The sequence below is a fragment of the Phyllostomus discolor genome, chromosome 13 (genome assembly GCF_004126475.2).
Source record: "Phyllostomus discolor isolate MPI-MPIP mPhyDis1 chromosome 13, mPhyDis1.pri.v3, whole genome shotgun sequence".
NCBI lineage: Eukaryota > Metazoa > Chordata > Mammalia > Chiroptera > Phyllostomidae > Phyllostomus > Phyllostomus discolor.
The window spans coordinates 8,043,694-8,067,573 of record NC_040915.2 but is presented as its reverse complement, the minus strand read 5'-3'; the positions used below and the strand labels follow the sequence as shown (position 1 = coordinate 8,067,573).

The 23,880-nt window shown below is 53.9% G+C and overlaps 1 protein-coding gene across 5 annotated transcripts in view; it reads right to left on the bottom strand.

Moving 5' to 3' along the window:
• Nucleotides 1–4,086: 4,086 nt before the first annotated feature.
• Nucleotides 4,087–23,880, bottom strand: part of TCF7 (transcription factor 7) — a 33,364-nt gene continuing 13,570 nt past the window's right edge. Inside the window, exons 4-12 of one of the 5 annotated variants that reach the window (XM_028528532.2) lie at nucleotides 14,553–14,664; nucleotides 13,700–13,787; nucleotides 12,170–12,262; nucleotides 10,823–10,942; nucleotides 10,177–10,339; nucleotides 9,959–10,066; nucleotides 9,357–9,405; nucleotides 8,127–8,199; nucleotides 4,087–6,756 (exon numbers count right to left, since the gene is read on the bottom strand). In XM_028528532.2, the coding sequence (XP_028384333.1) occupies nucleotides 6,315–6,756; nucleotides 8,127–8,199; nucleotides 9,357–9,405; nucleotides 9,959–10,066; nucleotides 10,177–10,339; nucleotides 10,823–10,942; nucleotides 12,170–12,262; nucleotides 13,700–13,787; nucleotides 14,553–14,664 (1,248 nt within the window). In that variant the 3' untranslated portion in view covers nucleotides 4,087–6,314. Of the gene's footprint in view, nucleotides 6,780–8,126; nucleotides 8,200–9,356; nucleotides 9,406–9,958; nucleotides 10,067–10,176; nucleotides 10,340–10,822; nucleotides 10,943–12,169; nucleotides 12,263–13,699; nucleotides 13,788–14,552; nucleotides 14,665–23,880 lie in introns of all 5 variants that reach the window. The other 4 variants (XM_028528536.2, XM_028528535.2, XM_028528538.2 and 1 more) reach the window with 4 other exon arrangements.

Genomic DNA, 23,880 nt, shown 5'->3' with positions numbered 1-23,880 from the left:
ATCCTGGTTTTAGTGGTGAAGGTAGCAGAATTTCATTGTGGCTGGAGTGTCTCATCTCCTAATTCTTGCTGTAATGGTCAGCTCTGACCAAAAGCTTAACCACCCCAAGTATACCCAAGTATAGCAATATTATGACAAACACAAATCTTTACCGAAAGTCTAAGATTATTAGCAAATGCTGTGTTTAATTTGGAAGTGAGATAACAGGTTCTAGGAAACAAGAGCCTATTATTATTATTATTATTATTATTATTATTAGCTCTTGATCCATAGAATGCCCCCAAACTGTTAGAATCACAGGACTGAAGAACCTCACTACCCATATGTAAAGGATACTGGGTCCCTTCTGAATAGCTGAGATTGAGTGGACAGACAATGCAGTCATTCAAAGTTTTGTTCTCTTCCTGACTTTCTATAGATTATGGCCCTGGTTTTTAAACAAATAGGTCCTGATAATCTTAAACTCTTCATGTTTAATATAGCTTATCCAAGAGTAAATAGGCCATTTGTGGACATTGTATACCCAACTAAACTGTAGGCATGCATAGTATTAAGAGACCCTTCAGGCTGTTGGGTGCACTCTTTTCCTTCTCTTTTCTGTCTCCCTTGCTATATGCTGTTCCTTTACTATGTCTACCAAGAGTTTCCCACATTCTCATCTTATCCAGGCAAAGTGAGTGGCCCTTTCCCATAAAAGGCAAACCTGTCTTCAAAGATGCACCCACCCCTGCCTATCCGCTCACTTCCCAGCTTTTCTAAACTAACACTGTGGCATGTCTGCCTCTGTCTTAGTGCCCACTGGCCTGGATAACTCAGAAATAGTAGCTACCTGCAGTGTGGTGCTGTGGGTGACGAAGGCTCCTTTGTGACAGTCCTTCCACTTTACAGCTTTTCATTGACTTACGTCACTTGTGATCAAAAAATAAACCAAACCCCTTATTACTTTCTCTCTGACATTGTTGTGGACTAAGGATGAGGCCCCTCAAATAGATTCTAATAATTTTTAAATTATAAAAGTAAGTTACCTCTTTTGAAGTGGTTATCTAGACAACATTTCCTTGTATTTCGTTTTATGGCACTTAACAGATATGTGTTTTACTAATTGAAGATAAGAACCTCAACCAACAAAAAGATTACCACTTGCTTTATTGCAACACTCACTTCATTGTGGTGCTCTGGAACCAAAGCTGAAGTATCCCAGAGTATGCCCATATTTTTTTTATATTTACATTATTTATTGTAATAATGCCCATATTTCATTAGCTTGCCTTCATAAATCTACCTTTAACAACATGCAAGGTAGGTATTGCTTTATAATTTTTATATTTTTTCAAAGGTTCACAAATGCATCCCTTTAAGTTATAGATGCCTGAGTGATACAACTGTGATTTGTTGATTCTAGCTGCTGGGACTAAATCTGAACTATAACTTAGTGGACTCCTGGGACTGCAGCCCTGTAAACCTGATGTCATGGTAGTGCTGAGCTTAGCTTGGAACTAGCTGGAGGAGGAGAGTAATGGTGAGCCACTATGGGCACGTGACTCAGGGCAGGCAGATATTCCAAACAGCATGGTCTCTTAATTTACCTAAAAATTGGCCAATATTGTAATTTGTTTTCTGATCCACTGGTAAATTAAGAACAAATTGTAGGTAGGTTGTCTAGGTTCTTAATAGCAGTTTGAGGAGACATAGAAAGGGGCATTCCCCCAGGAGAGAACTAAGAACGGCACATTTCTTGCTCTGAATGCCCTTTGTCCTATCCACAGCCATCAGAATCTCGCTCATCTTTCAAAACTTAACTCTTGCTTGCCACCACTTCCATTCGAAGATCTGAGTTTTCTCTTTCTAAGTCTCAGTATATATTCAAGCAGGGAGGAATCAAATGTTTTCTCTACAAATTTGCCTGAGCTTTAAAAAGATGATAATCTTCAGTGATCTGGATTTGTGTGAAAACTGATTTCCAGCTAGGAAAGAAGAGAATAAAAGACAATAATGTAAGTAAAGGGAAAGCGTATGAAATGGCTAACTACCTAAAGTGTAGCTCCTGGCTTATCCTTCGTAGGAAGTATAAGACATGGTTGCCCTCTTGGCATCTTTTGGAATAGTTAAGGAGGCAAAGCTGGGAAAGGATGAATAACTTCAATAAAAATGTTCCTGGACAGAACAAGATTGATGAGCAAATTGGGGGTTAACAGGGCTGGAAGGGTCTAGAAAATGTTCTATGAGGAAAAACTTGTTTCAAAAGTGGAGCTGGATTTCATTGGGAATGAAGGGATGCCAAGGTGAGGGGGAAAGCAGTTCAGTCTGAAACTGGCAGCAGAAGGTTGGGTGTTGGTGAGGCTGCTGGCAAATATAGGCTGGAAAGTGATAGTAAGGCCAGATTGGTGAGTTTTTATGACCCTTCCTAGAGTATCGGATTCATGCTAGGCATTGCTATTTTTGAGTCTCAGAACTAAAAGTACTTTTTTAAATTACTAAAGTAATCTGAATGTTGGAAATTTTACAACTAGAGTCCTTGTTTACTGTTGTTAAAAATCACTATCTTAAAAAATGAGTAAGAATTCAATGTGCATATCAAGACAAAGGATGGTGTAAGAAGTAGTTTAGAACATGTACCTTGACCCAAGTTTGAGCCATTTGGACACCTAAGCAGGATTTGGACACTTGGTCCTTCCACTTGAGTTGTCCTGTTGGGTTGTCAGTAGTTATGAGCATTGTTGGTGGCATAAAGGTATTGAAGGTGCCTTTGTTTGACAGATTTCCAATATGAGACTTCGTTTGTATGATTAACTCACTCAAAATTCTGTCTTGCAGAATTTTGCACTGTTGGATACAACTGGTCTGTTTGGCAATACTGAGGGGCATTTTGTGGGAGAAACAGTTGCTCACAACATCATCTGCTTCCTCTTCTCTAGTTCTCATGACCTTCTGATACCACTGAACTTCTAACATTTTCAGGAAGTATTTATCAAGCACCTAACCTGCTATATGCCAGCCTCTTCTTTCACTCTAAGATCAGCCTATTCCATAAAAGGGCTCTCACTCTCAAACGTCTCCCACGTACGGGGCAAATTCATGTGTCCTTTCAGTGTTGAGTGTGCCATTTCACAGCCTCAGCCTCCCTTTTTTTTGGCTTCAGATGGTTTGCAGAGATTTGTCTCAATTCCAGGTAGGGTGGGGATAGAGCTACAATCTCAGAAATCTACAGGGTCTGGCACAAATAACGCCCCCCCCCCCCCCCTTTTTGTTACAAAATCATAAGCATGTCATTCTGTAACATAGTTAAGTCCCATACTTAACTTCAAAATCTCCCCTGACCTAAGCTCGGTTTTTATTCTAGGAAACTATGGGAACATCCCCATACGTTGTTTTTAAACTGTGGTTTGAGTACATGAAGTTAAGACTCCTCTTAGACCAATGTGCCCACTGTGGACAAGACCAGTGGTGTCCAGCAGCCTGGAGTAGAGTCCCATGGTGAAACAGAATCCCTAAGTGATTAAGAGAGTAGATCCAACCTAAGAACCAGAGTCTTCTTGCATGAGAAGGACTCAGGTGAACTAATAGTTCTGAAGAGACCTGAGAAGGTCATGCTAAAGCCATTGACCTATTCCATGCTCATTCCAATGGCTTTTTGAGGTTCAACCTCAAAAACCATTTGTTTTTATGTTACAAATTACTCTTTGGTCTCAAACATTCAACTTTGGTGTATAGGCGTGGCAAGTTCCTTATGTGATGTTTTTCTAGAAACTCACGCAAGAACACCTTCATATTGGAAGACTCGGTAAGTCCCTGCTACTTTGCCAGGCTGAGCCGTCACAATATCCTGAGCACAGTGGGAGCAGCTGCAGGAAGAGAGGGCTCAAGATCTAGAGTTTAAGCAAACCTGCCAGTTGTGTGGGAATGTGTAAGGCAGGTTAGGGTATCTTGTCACATCTTAGAAAATAGGGTTGGCTCTTGGCAGTCAGCTGGGACTGGTGTGGTATTCAGTTGAATTGGGGGCTGCACTCTCAAGCCACCAAGACCTCATAGGAATGCACTGGTGTGACCTGGGAGGGTTTGAGTTTCTTCTTGGATGTCATTTTTTTAAAGGCTGGATTTTAACAATGTTGCCAAAGCCCCCCTCTTCTACCCTCACTTACACAAAGAGTACATTGTTCATGTACCCAGTGTACTCTAAATAAGACACCTAATCAGATGCAGCAACCCAGTCTTGCATAAGCCTTGGTTAGAATGTAGTTTTTTGAAACATCTAGGCCAGTAGCCAGAGCGGAATTCTTTAAATGGGACAGATGTCAAGAGAATGGCTGGTCTCTAGTACCCTTCCAGAAAAAAAGTCTAGGATTACAACTTCCAATGGCCTACTTTAAATAGACACTCCTCTGCAAGATGACTTTATTTATAAATATTTTTAAACATAAAAAATATAAGTCAGTGAAAATTAACAATGCACGATGGCGGCCCAGTGGCTGCTTGTTGCACACAGTTCTCAAGTGCATCTAGTGGCTAGTGGGCCTGTTGAGGTGGCCCTGTGCCACCTTCTACATTCATGATGGGCCTCAGCAGTGGGTTCTAATGCGATGGAAAGTAGGTTGGAGATTTATCAAATTCAGAGGTTTTATGTAAAAATATGAATATACTCCAATCACTTTAATAGTCTCTGGGAGGAAAGGGTTCTATTAAATACCTTTTTGGATTTTGTACCAGTATACAAAGACTTGCTTACTTTCCTCATAATAGGATATGTACTTATGGAATGGTTCATCTAATCTCAACCCTCAGACAAAACGGAGCCTAGTGGTTGGTTAGGTGCAACCGTTTCTGGTTGGATTGTCTTAGGGTCTGTGGGTAGCAGTTCCCAACCCATTCTGATGGGGGGAGGGAGAGGCTGGTCTGTGCCTATATCAGTTGTTAGGATTGGTGGGTAAGGGCAAGGCTTGGAGTGGGAGCTTATGCCTAGCGTGAGCTCAGCAGGGCCCAAGCCCTTTATAAGGGGAGGTGAGAGTTGTCCCTGGCTTCTGCAGGTTGAAAGTCTAACGTGTACCATAGCAGCGTATCAACCTCAAGTTTCATGGCTGTGATGAAAAGGATATCGTGCTGTTCCTGAAACAGCTTTTCTCAGGGTCAAGCCTCGAGGAGGGGAGGAAAAAAAAAAAACAGTAAAAAGTATCTTTATTCTCATGTTTAAAAAGTTTTTCTATGATGATGCTTTAACAATACAAAAATATTTTTAATACTACAATGGCCTTTTTTTCTTAAGACTTCCTGCAACACTACAGTAGAATATATGATCTTTGGAATCAGAGAAGCCAGTAGCTAAAGGAGGAACTAAAGGCTTTTGTTGAGGGGTGTGTGTGGGTACAGGGACAGCCCTTTTTCTTTGGATTCAGGCTATGTACAGTGAGGAGGCACCAAAAACCCAAGTTAAATTAAAAAGGTGGGGTTTTTTTTGTTTTTTGTTTTTAAGGCTCAGGGTTGAAGCTTGGCTCAGAATTGGGTTAATTAGGCTATGGTGAGAGCGCAGTCTACCACTGGAGGTTTTCTGGGCTCCTTGCTTTGGCTGCAATGGTCCTCCTTCCCAGTGCCCCATAGGGAAACTGAAGCTGGCCTGGTTTTGTTTGGCTTCTCACCGCTGCCCAAGAGCTGGCTAGACTGAGGTGGATAAGCTGGAAATGGATCTGTGAAAAAGCCTCTCAGAATGGGGAGGGATGCAAACCAGATTTTGGGCCATGACTTCTTTGAACTGTTGACTACAGTCACTAGTGACAGGTCTGGGGCTTTGCTATCGGGGCTTCTTAGGTGATTGAGTTTCTCAGGAATCATTTCCAAGTAATTTGAACTAGAGAGCCAGATAATCCCCACCACCCACACACCTGATTAAGGTAGTATCAGGTTTTTCCGCTGCCTAGGGTGATAGGCCTAAACTTAACTTATTCCATCCCATCTACTGAAGCTCCTGAGAATGTGGCAGGATTTCTCTGGTCCAGCATTCAAATGGCAGCTAGTTTTCTGTAAAACATGGCTTTTCTAGGCCCTTAAGAGAAAGCATGGTCATCTTGAGCTTTGTGGTTGTGCCAGGCTCACGTTTGGTAAACCAGCTCATCCTTGGTCCATGAAGTGAAGTGCCTGGCATGGGGAGGGAGTAGGGAGGTGGGCTAGGGAGGCAGGGTAGGGAAAGCGGCTGGGGCATCTGGCTAGCAAGATGGATGGAAAAAGAACAGATGCAAGCTGCCACAAGGCACAGGAGATGCCCTTAATCAAATGATAACACAGATGTGATGCACCACTCGGAGCAGTTTGAATTGATGGCCCCAGGTTTAGGCAGAAGTTGTGCAGCCTCTGAAATCAGCACCTGGACCCTCAGGAGTTAACAGGGCCCCTGGCTGGTTTCCACATGCTTTGGGGCTCTGTTGCTGCTTCTCAAAGACTGGGTCCCTGGAGACCAGGTGTCCTGTGCATGCTAGGCTGCCTGTCTCCAAAATTCCTGTTGCTGTACCTGTGTACTCTGCAGGGCACTGCTGGGGGCCTGTGGGGGCCCACGGGGCTGGGAGGCTGAGAGCCGCCGAGAGACCTGGTGATGCAGGCGCTGGCTCCGCAGGGCTAGCAAGTAGTGCTGTGGGGAAGTGGGGCAGCAGGAGGTATGAGGGTGAATCCTGGGGGGCTGGGGACCCGGAGCAGCCTAGAGTACTGTCATCGGAAGGAACGGGGCTGGGGCAGCGGCCTTCTCCGGGTAAGTACCGAATGCATTTCTTTTTCCTCCTAGGAATAGTGAAGAGAGTTATCTGTAAACAGAGGGTGAATTCATAGTCATACACCACAACCAAAAAATGCTGTCCTTGCATAGGCCTAGCTGACCTCTTGTCCCCTCTCCCCAGGACATGGCTGATGTGTTTGTTTATGCCTTCAGAGCTGAATCAGCACTGCTACTCTGCTGGGCTTGGCCAGACCTGGGACAGGTGCAGTTCCCAGCACAGCCACATGGTGGCACAGGGACCTTTTGTAGCTGGGGCCTGTGGGTTGTCTTTGTTTTCCAGGGGAGCCATATCTGGTCTGGGCCTTTGAGCCTGTTTCACGTGTTTTTGTGGGGTTCACATCTGCATTAAGGCAAGGGTGCAGCAATGCTTGTCACTTCTTGGGCTGAGCAATCCCAGTGCTCAAAGCTGGGCTAGGGGCAGAGAAGGGGAAGAAGAAACGGACAGTGATTCTCCTCATCCATTCTAACCATCTTGAGTTCTCTGGGACACAGTCTGCCTCTGAGTAGTGTAGGATGGGTAGAATGAGGGCCTCCTATGAGGATAGGGTTACCTCCCACCATGTACTCATACACACATATACATATTCCCCAATTCCTTTTTGCGCTTCGGTAGGGAGCATCGCGGGCAGCCCGCCTGAGGGGCTGGACAGACATTACTTAGAGTCAGTGAACTAGCTCTAAGTCTGGAGCTAGCCTCAGCCTCAGCTCTACAAGGCCTGGTGTGAACGTGAATTAGGCAACTTTTAGCCACTTGGTAGGTATTCTTTTCACACACACAAGCATTTTTTTCTGTTGTGTGGTGGAACAGAGCTGTTTCTACAAGCCCTGTTTCTCTCTTCCTTCCTCTCTAGCCCTCTGGTCCCAGTAGGTAAAAGATGATGAGTTACGTTGCCACTTGGCATCCAGGTCATTCATGGTATTTTCTACTGTAGTCACCTTTTTTCCTTAGCTTTAAGGGCTCAGGCAGGGATCCCAACTCGAAGTCATGAAACTGGTTGGCCATATGACTTTCAGGCCTGAGACCAGGGGCTGAGGCCACCTGAATGGTGTTATTTGGCTACTGAGGACCAGCTAGGCCTGGTTAGCACCAAACGATCATTACCTGAGGACTGTAGGCATCAGAACTACCTTCTTGAGCTTCCCTTCCCTTCCCGAACATTGTCTCTTCCCCTCCTTCCACTTAGACCCAAGTGATTTTCCCTACGAATTGTGCTCAGTGTTCACTCCCATTCTTAGGTGGCATGGGCTCCACAATCTGCAGGTATCTTAGGGGGTTGGGGGGTGGGGAAAGGAAGGCTATAGGCCCAGCAGAACATATGCAGAGTCAGGGAAGCAGCTTGAAGCAAAGGGAGGATGGTGGTGGGGACAAACCCACCTGCACGGACCACACCAATCCGTCTGCTGGTTGAGGCCAAAGCGAGCACGGCATTTCTTAGGCGAGCCAGGGTCTGCTCACAGCCATGCCAGAGGGGCAGAGCAGGGCAGAGGGCGAGCAGGCAGGCAGCAGGGCAGAGCAGGGCCCAGAGAGAAGAGGTAACATCAGTGTTAGCCAGTCACAGGTACCCCACAGCCCCAAAAGGCAGAGGGCCTCTCCAAGGCACAGCCAGCCCCAGTGGGAAGCCCTAGGGCCCAGAGCCAAAGTATTAGGAAAGGTGTGCATGGCACCCAGTGGGGCAGAAGAGGCAGTGGGAAGAATGGTGGGGAAGAGAGAGGACCCTATCATGCTGGCTCCTCAGGCTTATGGGGCTCCCTGCAGCATTAGAGCTGTGAAAGAACCCAGGGAGGCTCTTGGGGATCCAGATTTAGCCTCCTCTGCTTTAGGTATGTCTCCACCCCTGAATTCCCTGCCAATTTATCCTCCCGCACCATTTTTGCCAACGCCCTATCTGTCTACACCATACCCTCCATGCTGTGGCTTAAACCTACTCTACACACTTTTCCAGATGAAAAGTAGAACCCATTCTTCAACCTCAGAAAAAGGGCTGAAGCCTGCCCTGCCCCACTTGGAGTGTGGGGGAGCAGCACAACTGAGAATGGATGTCATTCATGAATGTGGATCAGAGTTGGGACAGGAATCCACCCACATGAAGGACACTTGCAGCAGAGTGTGGGCTCCCTCAGTCCTCTACACAGCATTGCCATGAAAAATGGTGGGCGGGGGTAAATTGCTAGGCACTAGCCAGCAGGCTGTGTGACCATGGGCGTAGGCATGGGTTCTGGCTCAGTCTCCATGCAGACAGCAGGCTGTCCACCTCAGAACCCCCAGGATGCAGTGTTGGGTTTAGCGTGGATCGTACAATCAGTTCCTCACTCACTTCCCCTGGCAGAGGTGAGTTGTGAGCATGGCAGGGCTAGCAAACGTGATGGGCCCACACACCATGGCTATGTGAACTGGCTTCTACTGGTCCTCCCTGAGACTTAGCATAGCTGTTCCTCAAGTAGGGATCTGACTTGTGAGGTGCAGGCCATGTTTCCAGAGAGCCCAGGGCCCAGGCACTGAAGGTTGGTGGCTGAGCACTCTGCCCCTCCCTCTGCACCAGACTAGTGGTGCTTGTCAAATGGGGGCCTGGAGAGGAGCCTCACTACTGCCGAGGGAAGGTCTCACCTGTGTTGGATTCTTGATGCTTTTCCCTGGACCGCCTCTTCTTCTTCCCCTGCAGGAAACAAAGGGAGAGAATCATCAGATCTTAGGAGGTGGACACTAACCCCAGTGAGAGAGTGGCTGGGATAGCTGCAGTCAGCTGCTGAGCCTGGCTGCCACTGGCACACTGGATTCCAGGCACAGAGTCTCTACCTGGGGACCCTAGGATTTCTTGACTGCAGTTCTTGCTAGGTAAACCATGAGACAATTGGGGGTCTCCTCTCTTTCCCACACTGGTCTCCATTTTGAATGGAAGAGGTAACTTCCAGGCCCCTTCCTCCCTTCTGCTTATGAGCCCAAATCAAATATAGGGCAATAGCCCTGCATGGAGTGGGAGTAGATCGTGGGTGGAAAAAAGGACACGGCCTGCCTTTATCGGCAGCTCCCCTTGCCTGACCCTCTTCTGAGCTAGCTGTGGGAGGCCTTGGACACCTCCAGTCTACCACCTCCCCTCCTCTGTGCCTTCGGGACAGTAGTCCTGCTTTCCTTGCTGAGACTGTGCTGTGGGGGCATGGAATCTGAAAGGTTCCCCGACCCATCCCTACTGTGTGTTGTTGGCCACTCACGTAGTTGTCCCGAGCTGACCAGCCTGGATATAGCTGCATGTGCAACTGCCTCTCCTTGCGGGCCAACTCGTAATACTTGGCCTGCTCTTCTCGTGACAGTGCGTGCCACTGCAGAGGGGAAGGGGGCACAGAGGGAGTGCATCAGGGAGTGAGCAGGCTGCACCAGGGTGAAGGTGGTCAGGGGCCACCCCCGCCAGCCCACCTGCCAGTGGCCTCACCCTGCGGCCCAGGATCTGGTTGATGGCAGCACTCTCCTTGAGTGTGCATTCTGCAATGACCTTGGCTCTCATCTCCTTCATGTACAGCATAAAGGCGTTGAGTGGCTTCTTGATGGTTGGCTTCTTGGTTTCCTTCTCTGCCTTGGATTCTGCCTGTGTCTTCCTGAGGGGTGCATGTCCAGATCACTTGGGAACCCCTGCAATGCCACCTAATGCTACCACCCTCCTCTACTATATCCAGTGCACGTGATAAGGGTGTGGATACTTTGGCTTTTGTAAACGGAATCTTTTTTTTTTTTTAAGCTGCTCCAAAATTGACGAGCAGAGTTAGTTCCTTACAGGTATATTGCAGCTAAGTAAGAAAAGCATGCATAAGGACTTCTCAGCCACTCCCATCTTGGCTTAAACTAAATCTTTGTTTCCCACTCCACCTACTCCCTCCTTCTGAAGCTCAGAAAAAACAGTGGTCAGTAGCAAAAGACACAAGACAGTTTGGCTGGAGACCTCTGGTAGTCCCTGGAGCTTCCAGGCAGCAGGCCTTCAGCCTGGTAGAAGAAACATGCATCCTGGCTGACAGACAGATGGGAGCCTGGGGTCTGCTCACCTGCTTCCCTCCCTCCTCCCCACTGTGTGCCTTTTCACTCACAGGCTGCGATCATAGGGCTGCAGTTCCTGCTTCCCTGAGGCGGGCACAATGGCTGGGTGGGGAATGGCTGCTGGGTGACCAGGTACGCCAGAACCTAGCATCAGGGATGGGTGGGTGAACCTAGAAGCAGGAAGAGAGTTAACTCTGAGCCAGGTGTGCACAGGCCAGATCTTGGGACACACAGAGGCCCTGCACAGTAAACAAGGACAGGTGAACAGATGTCCCAGCCCCACTGGTCTGCATATAAACACTGACACATACAAGTACTTGCTCCCAACACGTTACACAGACAATACTGCAAAAATCTTCTACATCATTTAGGTGATGACTAAATTAAGGCCTAAAATAGCTTTTGAATCTCGTCCCTCTCACCTTCTGCATTCTCCAGCTCAGCCTCATGAGCCTGTGACTGCCTTGTGGGCTTCCTCACCCTTCTGACAAGACTCGAGGGCTCTCTCCACACAACCTTTTAACAGTACTTGAGTGCTCTTACCTACTCTTGCTGAAATTCTCCCACTGCCCAGAGCCCTGCTGACCATCTCTGCTGACATTTTAGCCCCATCTTTTCCCATTTCCCATCACTTCCTGACCCAGCCATCCCCAGCTACTGCTGTTCCCTTTGTCCCCCTCACTCAGGAGATCTTAACCCTTTTCAAGAAGCTCTGTGACACAGCAGGTCTGGCTGGGGTCTCCTTGGGCCCCCCGCCCCCCAACACCCACATAGTGTTCAACTGCTGATGCCCCTACCCTGTGAGCTGCATAGCGCTGGAGAAGTCTGCTGAATTCCTTCCAAACTTAGCTCACTCCCTCAGTGAAAGATACATACTAAGTAAAGGAACAAACACTGTACCACCTCCCACTTCATTTTCTGTCCTATGGATACCATGCTGCTCCTTTCTGCTTGAACAGATGTGGGGTCCCTAAGCAGGCCAGAGCTTGGAGACACATGTAACAATGCTGCCTCAGCTTGGGCGGAGCTCAGGGAATGTCCAGGAAAGTCCGGACCGGCCCTTCCCTCAGCAGGGATGCAGAACAGCGGTGAGTGCATGCACACCTGCACACGGGCTGACTCACGCATGCACGGAGGCAGGAGCACGAGCACCCGTGTGCATGTACTGTCCCTGGCTGCTCTGGGGTGCTGTTGCAGTTTGGCCTGGGCTTATAGACCTCTTGCAGTCCCACTGGCTTCCTTCTCAGGCACAGGGCAGCGAGACGCTGCAGAATGACAAACAGACGGATGGACAAACGACTAGCACAGGGCAAGCAGTGACCTGGGCATGGCCTTGTATGGGCACTGAAGCCTGGGCAACAGGAAGCAGGAGCCTGGCTGCAGGGTAGGGGACTCACCTGGGGTAGGGGGCGCCAGGGGCTGCAGTGGGGGCAGGGAAGTGCTGTCTATATCCGCAGGAAGGGGACAGGGGGTAGAGAGGAGGGCTGGGCCTGTGGTTGGGAGAGACAGCTGTTAGCAGTCTTGCTACTGGCTGTATGTGGGGAAGGACTTCCCTCCATGCTCCAGCCTGACCCTAGATGGTGAGGCAAATCAGCTTGTGCTTGGACCACTCCAGTGTGTTTTAAGCATCTGCCACCAGAGGGCAACCTGTGCTGCACCTATTTCCCTCTACAAGCTTGTACTGCGGCCTGAGGGGTAGAAATGGCCACTCTCTCCCAGGAGCGGGTTCAGTGGGCCCCCAGGTCTCCTCCAGCCTTACCTGCTGAAGTGAAATGTCCCTGTCAGTACAGAGTTGATACCTGCCCTAGGGCCTCTGCCCCCTCTACCGACACCATCAGGCTCGTACTCCCATCCCACTTCGCCTGCTTCAGCCCCTGGCCATCCTAAATGACCCTTTCTCCCCAAAGGCCTTGGGATCCCAAGCCAGATGAGGTGCCCCCTGGGTTCCTACAGTCCCTAGTCAAAGCCCTGCTAACAGTGCCTTGCCACTGGCTTGACTCTTATCTGGGTGTCACAGACCAAGTTCTGCGAGGGTTGGGGGCCTTAGGATCAGCCAGCGTCAGCAGTGCTTCTCTGGTGCCCAGATCCTTGTCTGGCACACTTCAAACCTGGGGGTACTTGTGGGAGTAGCCCTGGTTGGTTTTCAGAGTGGAGCTTTGTCCAAGGAGAATCTAGACATAGAGAAATGCACGGATACAGGGCCAGTGGAAAGGGATAGGCAGGCTCTGAGGTTGGGCCTCTGGCCTACCCTGCCCTCTGGGGAAGCCAGACTGTCCCGCTGTGAAGTGGCTGCCCCAGGCCAGAGAGGCTGAGACCTGCGCAAGTCTCACACAGCGGTGCCGACAAAGGGCCAGTTAGCCTGCTAGACCAGCTCCAACTGAAGACAGGCCCTTTGGACCACAGTTGGGCCTGCTGACTAAGGGTCCATCCAAGCCAGCTTTTCATGGCTAGGAGCTTGGGCTCAAGTAGCCACTGTAGGGGAAAGGAAGGGACCCTGCCCCTCAAGCTGCTCAGCCAAGGAAGTGACCAGTCAGCAGCAGGCATTGAGGCAAGTGGGAAGTATCCTCCTGCCCACTAGGTGGCCGAGAAGCAACAGCCTCACTTATGGCCATTCTTGCTATTAGCTCCCTGCTCAGGCCTCCCTTTTCTTCATCGCTCATATGGCCCCGAGCAGCCCAGGGTTCTCTCATTCACATCTCAGACACTGAAGCAGAGTTCAAGGCAACAGGCTGAAACCACAGCCTAGTCTCCTGTCTTCCTGAAGGGAGTATGTCAGGCTACCAGGGGAATGGCTAGAACTGCTGGCCAGCCTGGTGCCTATACAGAGATGGCAATGGTGCTCAGCACAGGATGGAGGAGGAAAACAGAAGGGCAGGTATGGGTCCAGTCAGCAGAAGGTGCCCCTTTCCCATTGGGCCCACACTCACCAGCTCACAGTGTGGGGGAGCTGTCCCATGCTGCCTGAGGTCAGAGAGTAGAAGCCAGAGAGGTCAGAGGTCTGCAGAGGCCTGTGAACTGCAGTGGAGAGGGGCCAAGTGAGCTAGCCTGACTCAGAAGCCCCTTTAGCTAGTTCCTGCATCCTAGAGCCTCCTGTGGGGGCCTCTGCAATCCCCCCCCCCCCCCCCCCGCCCCCTGCACGAGTACCAGACATACAGCTTCATTCAGGACTGCCCCAGTGTGGCGGCAGTGCTTCACCTGTAGGCTAGGGAGCCCAGTGCAGAGGAGGTGGGGGATGTGCCTGAGGACATTGGCTGGCCCTTGGCAGAGTTGGAGCCATTCCAGAAATGGACACCAGGCCTCGCCACCACCAGTCTGCAACAGGAGCCTCTCTGCCGGGGCCCCTAGTCTGGGGGAACCTGGCCTATGGAGCCAGAGTTCCAAACCACCCTTCACCCCCCTTTGAGTCAGCAGGTTTCCCACAGTCGACAGTGGCTGATTTCAGAATGACTTTGCCTGAGGCCGAGGTGAATCAGCCATCACAACCACCACTTTCCATTTTCTCACTGGGGGAGGGAAAGCCTGCAAGTTTTATAGTTATCAGCTTCACACAGATGCCTGCTCTCATACTGCACTGGGAGGTTCCCACCTCAACCTGAAGCCTTCGGATTTCCACCAGGCACCATCTCCCCCAGCCCTCTGGTATCCCCAGGCCCCCTGATCCAGCTTTCTGGAACTCTGCAGGAGGTCAGGGGTTCCTGATTTTGCAGAGCCCCATGTTCTCCAGTTGTAAAAAGGGCCATCACCTGTCTCATTGGGCCCCTCCCCATCCCAGGTCTATACCTTGCTTCTGGTTGATGTCGGCCGGTGCAGGCGTGGGGTGTGGGCTGCTGAAGTGTTCGTAGAGAGGGGAGAGCTGGGGGACACCGTGGGTGGGCTGGCTGGTCTTGTTGTGCTGAAAAACAAGGACGGGTGAATGTGGGGAGAGACCTGAGGGAAGCAGGCACGGGCCTTGGGCTCCTTGCGGGCAGAGCCCCGATTAGCTGTGTGTGTGGGCAGCCCAACTGTCAAGTAAAATGGGGGCAGTCAAAACCACAGGCTCACAGGAGGGGCACCACTCAAACCAGGCTGTCCAGTGGTCCAGCCCCAGGCTTGGCCCCAGCAGCCGCACCTCCCAAAGAGCCTCTCAGTCTTTCTGTGCACTCAGTCCCAGAAGGCACACCTCCCCGGCCAGGAGCTTCTTCCTGCCTCTGGGCTTCAGAGGTCTGCCGGTGTCGCAGAGGCCCTCTGACTTGCTCAGAGCCTCTCTAGCCTCATACACATCAGAACAAGGTCAGAGGACCTCACCTACCCTAGGAGCTTGCTTTCCTCCTGCAGCCCCCAGACTAGGGGTCCTGAGTCTGAGCCCCTGTCCCATCTCAGACTTGAAGGAATTTGGGGACACAGGAGAGAGCCCCCCTCCACCCTCTAACTCGGAAGAGGAGCCAGGTGGGGCCAGGCTCCCTCCAGGGCCAACCCACCCAACCCCACACTTCCTGTTTCCTCAGCACCACAGGACTCTTACTTTTCACACCAGTCACATGGGTGTGTCATGAGGTGACTCAGGCTGAGAAGGGGGCTCCCCATGCAACCCAGGCATGGGGTGCTGCTCAGGGCCGAGGCCCAACTCTGCCTGTCCTCAGGACACATCTGTGCAGCCCTGGAGATGTGCGCAACTGAGGCTCGGCTCCCACTAAGTCCAGGGACACGGGTGCCGCTGGCTGAGCACAGATGAGTGACTTCTCTGGGGCAAGACGGTAACGAGAGGTTGTTGCCTGGGCTCCTTCCCACCCCGTGGGTGCAATTTCCCACTAGTTGGGTTTAGCCAGACTGCGCAACATCTCTGGGCTTCAGTTTTCTGTTCTGTGTAATGGCTGGGGCCCATGGTCTCTTGTTCTCAGGTCTGGAGAAAGGTTAGGGAAGCTCATGGTGAGGAGGCCCAGCACAGGGCCCTTGACATTGGCTGTTGGGGGTCCAGGATGAGGCTACAGAGAAGGAAGAGTATGAACTGCAGGTAGCCAAAGGGTGAAGCTACCAGATGGGCGCAGGCTCCCACAACCTGCCCCAGGGGACCTTGAGGCTGGGCTACCGACTGCACCCTTCCCCTCAGAGCTTGGGGGAGCAGCCTGACCAACAGGGCTGATCAGCCTTCCTTTTGTCCTCTGACAGACAGGGGCTGATGTCCCAGCAGTGGTGGCTCCCCCTCTGCAACTGGAGTGCATGCCGCACCACAGCCCCTCCCTGAGCCTACCTCCCCTCTGGCTAGCGCCTGCCTGGCCTCCTTGGGCAGGTGAGCTGACCTTTGCAGCCCCTCGGAGGGTTCTCCACCGTGAACCTGGGGAGTAGCGGGCCAGCCACATGTGTTCTCCAAGAACTTACTGCAGTATCTGAGCATCTGCTTCCTCACAAAACGGAGATGCTCAGAATGCTGTGAGGATCAAGCCAGACAACACCCAAGAGCTCAACGACTCAGTGTCAGGTGACGAGGAAGGGGTGTGCAGAAAGCCCTCTGTCCACCCAGAGCCCACACAGGAACGAAGGCAGCGCCCCTCGCCACACTTCCCTTGCCCTCTGCTGCTGGGCCACCCACCCACAGGCCACACACTTAGCCTGACGCCACCGAGCGGGGGGCTGGCTGAGGCACAGGCACGCGGGGCGGCCCACTGGCAGCACCACCTGGTGCGGGAGGGCAACAACAGGACCATGCCGTCCCGGGCCTTGGTGCTGTTCCGAGGCCAGGCTTCCTGGATGTGCTGGGGGAGCCTCGTGCCACTCGCAGGCTTTCTCTCGTTTCCAGCACGGAACTCAGGCACCAGTGTGACGGCGCCGGTGCAGGTGTGGTAATGGAGGGTGGGATGTGGGCACCTCAGGCCTGCAGGTGGCTGGAAAGGAGTGGGCCGGCCAGCCATGGGGTATGTGGACCCTGGGAAATCCTTCACAGGCTGAGTGCCTGCCACATGCCAGACACTGGGAGGAGCACTTTGCCAGCCCAGTCTTGTGTCCCCCACCCCCCCCATACCAACTGACCATCACTTCCTGCTCCCACCTCATGTCCCACTCCCCTTTACTGCACACCGAGGCCGATCTGTCTGCATTCCCTGCCTCCAGTTCTCAGCGCGCCCTCCCTCCTACCCAGCCAGGCTCCTCCCCATCCCTTCACCAGACTCTTGTCAGGGTCTCCATGACTTCCACGTCGCTGAACTCATTGGTCAGTTCGCAGTCTTCATGTGACCTGACCTCTCGGCAGCAGTGGACACGGCTGATTTCTCTCTCCTCCTTGAAATGGTTTCTTCGCTAGACTTCCAGAACACCACACTCGCCCATGTTCCTCTGTCCTCACAGGCTACTCCTCCTCTGCCTTGCTTCAGTCTCCTCGACCTCCCCGTGCCCTGCCTGGAACCTGGCCCCCGGCTCTCTGTCTCCCTCACTCTCAGGGTGTCCCCCCCCCGCCCAGGCCTTCACCTGATGGCTCCACGCACGTGTCTCCAGTGCCCACCTCTCCTAGGAACGCCCCCCCCCCCCCTCCAGAGGCTTCCCCGTGAATGCTAGTCAGAGGTCTAAAATGCTACCCCGACTCAGCACGCCAAGGCAAAACCTTTGGTCTCTGGCCAAACGGTCCTCTCCATCTTCCTCAATAAACAGCAGCTCCCTCCTCCTGGCTGCTCAGACCAAACACCTTGGAGTCATCCTTGACTCTTCTTTTTTCCTCACACCCCACACACATCTTCGCCACCAGCAAGCCCTAGTGGCTCTACTTTCAGAATATACCTCGGGTCCAGCCACTTCCTCCTCCCTCCTGGCCCCTCACCCGGTCGAAGCCACAGCTACGTTTCTCCTGGATGACTGCAGCCGCCTCCTGCCCCCAGCCAGTCCCTCAAGCCAGGTCCCTGCACTCCCCTGCCTCCAGCCTCCAATGGCCTCACCTGGGCCTCCAAAGCTCCACAGGCCCCGGCCCCCACTCCCTCAACCTCTCCTCCTGCTCACTGTGCCCAGGACTCCCCATGCTCTGCTGCCTCCAGCCTCCCTCTGCATTACTCCAGTGGTGATTTTTTTTTTAATTTTTTAAAAATTTTATTTATTTTTAGGGAGGGAAAGGAGGGAGAGAGAGAGAGAGAGAGAGAGAGAGAGAAACATCAATGTGCGGTTGCTGGGGGTTATGGCCTGCAACCCAGGGATGTACCCTGGCTGGGAATCGAACCTGGGACACTTTGGTTCCCAGCCCGCACTCAATCCACTGAGCTACGCCAGCCAGGGCTCCAGTGGTGGTTTTAAGCGGGCCATGATGAGGAGCTGGGAAGCCCAGCTCTAGGCTCACTGACCTTTCCACTGTGGGCCCCTGGGCCAGTCTGCCTCTCTTTAAATGAGGATGAGTATGCCATCCCTGGCTACCTCACTGGTCACAGATGCAATAATCCTGCTTTATCTCCTAGAATTTGGGGGAATAGGAGCTGAGGGCCCATGCAGGTGGGAAGCTTCCTGGAAGCCTCTGGAGACTTTTCATTGATAGGTTCCTAAGACAGCATCAGCCATGAGCAGGCTTCATGGCAGCCAGGGTGACTGAGCCTCAGGGTCCACTGCCTCAGGAACCTGGGACTGAGGGCCCTCACTGCCTGGGGGCCACACACCTGCAGTCCTGGCCCACCAGGTGGCAGGAACAGCCTCCATAGGTCTGTCTGAACCACAGGGGACTGTTGAGTCTCAGCTCTTGCTTCGGAGAAGACCCTGGCACTCAGCCCAGCTCTGGCACCGTGGCCCTTGGGGCCGTATGCCTGGCTGCCAGGTGGGCGCCTCTGGCCCTGGGAAACCTCAGCAGCAAAGCCTGGGGTCGACGGTGCCAGCTACAGGAAGACAGTCCCAGAGCCCCACTCTGCCTGTAGTGGGGCCAGGGGCGGGTGTTGGCTCCTCAGTGGTTTCTCAGCAGGACCTCCCCTCCCCCAGGAGGGCTAGAGCTGACTCTCCTTGGCCAGGCTGGTTAAGCTCCAGGTTGCAGCACAGCTCAGGCCAGGCCTGGGAAACCGCAGGATTCAGCTCGGCCTACAGCCTCCGGCCCAGCAGGTATGTGGGTGACGGCCAGTGGGGTGGGGCGTGAGGCGTTGCCTGGTGGACAAAGGGTTCACCCTGTCTACCAGCCTTCCCTGGGAACTGGGGAAAAGCCTCATTAAACAGGAGTCTGCAGCCAAAGCACAGGAGAGGTGCCAGGTGGGCAGGGGGGAGCAGAGAGCCTGCTGGCAGCTGGAGGCCCTGAGGTGGCCAGGGCTGCAGGGCAGGGTGGGGCACTGAGGACCTGGCCAGTCTTTCCCACATCCATGCCGGCTGCCCTTCAGCCTCACTCTCCAGCCCCCTCCGTGCCTGGCAGTGGTAGCCAGGGGGAACTAGCTGGCACAGGGCCCAGTGCCCCACACCCCCGTCCGCCAGTGGAACGTCCCGCTCCACAGCCTCAGCACAAGGCTCTCCCAGGGCCAGGCTGCCCAGACGACAGGGTGGGGTTGTCTGAGGCTTGTGTGTGCATGGGGGGCCCAGTGATGGCAGCGCCCCTCCTCTCCTTCCCCCAACGGTAACTGCCCAGCCTCCAAAGGCAGGAGGCCTGGGTCTAGTCTTCCCACCAGGCCCTGAGCATCTTTCTTTTTTTTTTAATTTTATTTATTTTTAGAGAGAGGGGAAGGGAGGGAAAAAGAAAAGGAGCAAAACATCAATGTGTGGTTGCCTCTCATGCGCCCCCTACTGGGGACCTGGCCCACAACCCAGGCACAGGCTCTGACTGGGAATTGAACAGCAACCCCTCCATTTGCAGGCTGGTCCCAACCCACTGAGCCACCCTAGCCAGGGCTCAACCCCACCTTTCTTACCTCTGAAGGCAGAGTGTCGAGCAGAGCTAGATACTCATTAAGTGCTCACAGCACAGAGGCATGTAAATGGATGAAAGACTCAACAGCAGTCTGTACACCTTGACCAGGACCCCTGCTCTTTGCCTTTGCCTGCAGGGTCCCCAGAACCTCTGCCTCCTCCCCACCCCACACTCCAGGATGGGTCCAGGACTCAGGGTCTGGGGCCAGGGGCCAGGAGCTGCTATACGGCTCTTACTGCTCTTCCCATGCCACACTCAAAATCTACCGTCCCAGAGGCGCTCCTCATCCTTTTGGGATATTCCCATTGGCCCATGGCTGGAAACTCCTCACTGCGGTGCCCTGGCATGCCTCCTCCAGGGCAGGCTGCAGCCAGGCAGCGGCCCAAGGGCAGGGCCGGGCAGGCGGGGGGACTCCTGAGGCAGGTCTGCTCTGCCCTGAGGTTGAGCTTGGGCCTGGCTGGGCTGCCCCCCTTCCCCTCCTCAGAGCCCCCCCACAACTTCCTGCAGGCTCAGGTGAAAAATAAACAGTGTCGGCATTTTCCCTGCAGACCGGCATTTTCCCTGCAGACCGCAGCGGTCTGCTCACTGCGCCCTGAGAGCCCTTGCCACCGCTGGCGGAGAAACTCCCTCGCCTCTGACGGTTGACTCTGAAAACCCCCAAGCGCCTGAGCCCCACGACACTTTCCCAGAGAAGAAAGTTGCCGCTTCCTCTGGCCTCAAGTCTAGGGTTGGGGGAGCATGTGGGGCCTGACCAGGCCCTCCCAAGAAGACCTCCCTGGGGCAGGGGGCTGTGCCCGGAGAGGCACCCACCCCCTGGTTCCCCCCAACACACACACACACCAGGATTCTCAGTTGGTTGCTACTAGCAGACACATTCAGTCAGTATGCATTTCCTGACTGAGCTCCTGCTATGTGCCTGGCTGAGGGAACAGCGTCTGTTAATGACAGCACAGTGTGCTAGGCACAGCTCTGGGCACCTTACAGAGTTCAACTCACACTCCTAAAACAAACCTGTGACATGGGAACAACTACCACGCCCATTCGATAGATGAGGAAAGCCAGGCACAGAGAGGATCTATAGGTCAAGGTCACACAGCTAGTCAGAGGCAGAGCTGGGATTCCACCCCTGCTGCAAAGGCTCTGCAGTCGCTGTGGCCAGGACAGGACAAGGGCAGCAGGGAGGGAATCCCAGTCCTGAAGCCACTCTCTCCCTCTCCAGCCTGGTTGGTCAGAGCCAGGGCTTCCTGACCCTAAAAATGTTCCAGCAGGTCTGGGGCCCCCGTTACTGGTGTTCTGGCCACACCCCCTGCCTGCTAGTGACCACCAGACATGGCCCCCAGCACCCTAGCCCCCCTATGCCCTGCTCGCAGCGGCCCGGCCACGGCCCAGCTGCTCGGGCCAGCGGCCCAGCTCCGTCTCAGCACCTTTCCCACCCCGCCTCCATCCTCTCACAGCCTTCCACAGTTTCCCCCGATCTTGCCAGGTTGGCTCCTCGTGCTGACCTCAGTCTAAGGGTCAGTTCCTTGAAAGGACTGTGACCTGGGTTAGGTTCCATCGGCCTAGCAGAATCGGTTTGTTGGTCATCTCTGCCTGTCCAGGTCCTGAGACAGTCCCTGGCCTTGTCCAACGAAGGCCTGCGGAACCCCCGGTGCCGGAGCGCCACTGCCCGCCACCCGCACTCACCTGTCAGAAGCTGACCTGTCTCCCAGCTCCTGGCCCCTGGGGGGTTCCAGCCCTGCTCTGGAGCAAGGGAGAGGCTCTTGGGGACGAGCCCCCAGGAGTGGCAGATCCACACCTTGAGCCTCTGTTACTTCTGGGGCAGGGCCTGACCAGACAGAAAGGTGGGCTATTGATAATCACTGTTCCCTCCACCAAGGAACAGAGGTGAAAGTGCATGATAAATGTCACATGTGACGACCTATCTGGGCAGGCATTGCCTGCTCAAGAAAGTTGCCTGTAGCCACACAGTCCCCCAGCAAGTCAGTGCCAGAGGCCCCTCCATGGGCTCTCCTTCCTCAACGATGCCAGACTGCCACTCTCAGCCTCCCCGCCTCCCACTGGGCACCAGCCACGGAGGGCCGCCAGCCCTGAGGGCCATGCTGTCCCCTCTGCGTGCAGAGCCCTCCCAACTCCTATCCATCTTTCAGATGTCATCACAAATGAGACTTCTTCCTGGAAGCCCTTCCTACCCTGCCCGTTTGAGCAGGAGCGCACCCCCGGCCCCGCCCCGAAGGCCTGCCGCCTGTAGCCCTGGCCCGACGTTGCTGTGTGTCCCCTTCTGTCTCCCTGCCCTCGCTGAGGTCTGAGGCTGCACCCTGCACTGTTTCTGTTACATCCACGAGGGCTGGGTCCTCAGAGCTGGGTCTCTAACAGTGTGGGTAGGTGGGGCCTGTGCAGACCGAGCCCGCATTTAGAGAAAATGTGGCAGCACCGGACAGGGCACCCTGGCCAGGGCTGGCCACGGGTCACAGCAGCACACAGGAGGTTGGGGGAGCTAAAGCCACTGCTCAGAGTCAGGGACATCCTGCCTGGCACTTAGGACCCTGAGCCTCCTCCTACTCTGCCTTCCTCCTGTAGTACCTACCTCTGGGAGTCAGAATGAGCAGACAAAGCCAGGGCCGCCGCTCATTCAAATGGTACATTTGTGCGCATTAGACAAAGTACCCCTTCCTCTGGACAAGTAGCCAGGCCCATACCAGGACGCATGGCTTAGGGGAGAACAATGCAGGCTGGGTTTCAGGTCCTTGGCCCAGCTCCCCCATGCCACCCACACAGCGACCCTACTCAAGGCCCCCTCCACTCCTCACTTCTCTTCCCCATGTTGCCAGGAGCCAGGCCTGTCAGCTCTGAGCCAGGCTCCATCCACACACTGGCCCTGCACACCGACTCTGGCCTTGGTCAGTTCCTCCAGGCTCCTCACCCGGTTCCAGGACCCTCCAGGCAGCCCCACAGCTCCCTCAGCCTTGGTGTCTGGAGCTGGCGTCCACTGTTCAGCACCAGTGGTGCTTAAGTGCTAAGGATACTGGCCAGTTGCTCAGTGGGAAGCTCCCTCAAGGTCTGGGATCATAAAAGTGAACTTCCATAAGAGGGAAGCAGGCCCCCCAAAATCTTCCAGAGGGGACTTGCTTACATATCAGTGGGCCTCAATGCGTGGGCTCCTGCAGGCTCTACCCTTGCAGATATACCCTGAGCTGGGCTCATGCCCTTTCACCCCCAACACCCGTGCTGAGCCCTGATGCCCAGGACATGGTGCTCTTCAGAGGACAGCCCGAGAGCTCCCTCCCACAGCATGCTGGACGCCTTGTGCCAGACACCCACCCCAGAACATGGGGCCGTGGCTGTGCTAGAGGGCTGGGGTTGGGCAGGGCCACACCCTCGTGGACCAGAGGCTTTGGTCCTGCCTGCCAGCACAGGGCTGTTGCTGTGGCTGCACAGAGCCTTGCCAGGTGCGTGTGGCCAGTCCACCAGCTGCCTGGCCCCGACATCAGATAACGGCTCTGCCACGGCAGAGGTAAGGGCGGGAGTCCCTGCATGCAGCCCTGGCAAACCACAGGCCTGCTCTGAACCCAGCCCCACCCCGAGTTACCCTCGGAGCTGCTGAGCCTCGCCGAGCCAGTGGCCTGGCCCACGGCCTCCAGTGGTTTCTATGCATTCGTTTGTGTTTTCCTTCCTCCTCTTTGAGGTGAACGCCCCTCAGGACAGGATGTTTTTAGAGGAAAATACAAGCTTCCGGGAGCTGCTGCAGCAGAGCTGCTAATTGGTGCTACCGACACACAACCTGGGGACTCTGCAGCAGCCCCGCGGCTAGGCGGCCCCCTCTCCCCAGGCGGCCGCTCATGCGGAGCCCAGCCGTCGGAGAGCCTGGGCCAGGACACAGCCTTGGACCTCAGCCTGTCTTTCGCAGTAGGGAAGGCGAGGCTCTGCGGAAGGAGGCGATGGAGGAGCTCAGAGGGTTTGTGCCCCTGGGAGCAAAGCCCTAAGGCTATGTGGGAAAAGCAGGGGGAAAGCAGCAGAGGTGCAGGTGTAGAGACGGGCCTACCACCTGCATGCAGAGCTCTGCCCCCCTGCCCAGGACCCCACCAGTCTTCCCCACCCCTTTGCAGACGAGGAAAGGGAGGTCCAGAGAGGTTCAACGACGTGCCCAAGGTCTCGGCCAGCAGTGACAGGTCTGGGTTTGAATCCAGCCTTTTGGGGCTCCTGGCCAAAGATCTTTATCACCCGGCAATGGATCCCCCAAGCTGGCTGGTGGTGTGCGAGCACGGGACCAAGGAGCCAGTAGCTCCCAGA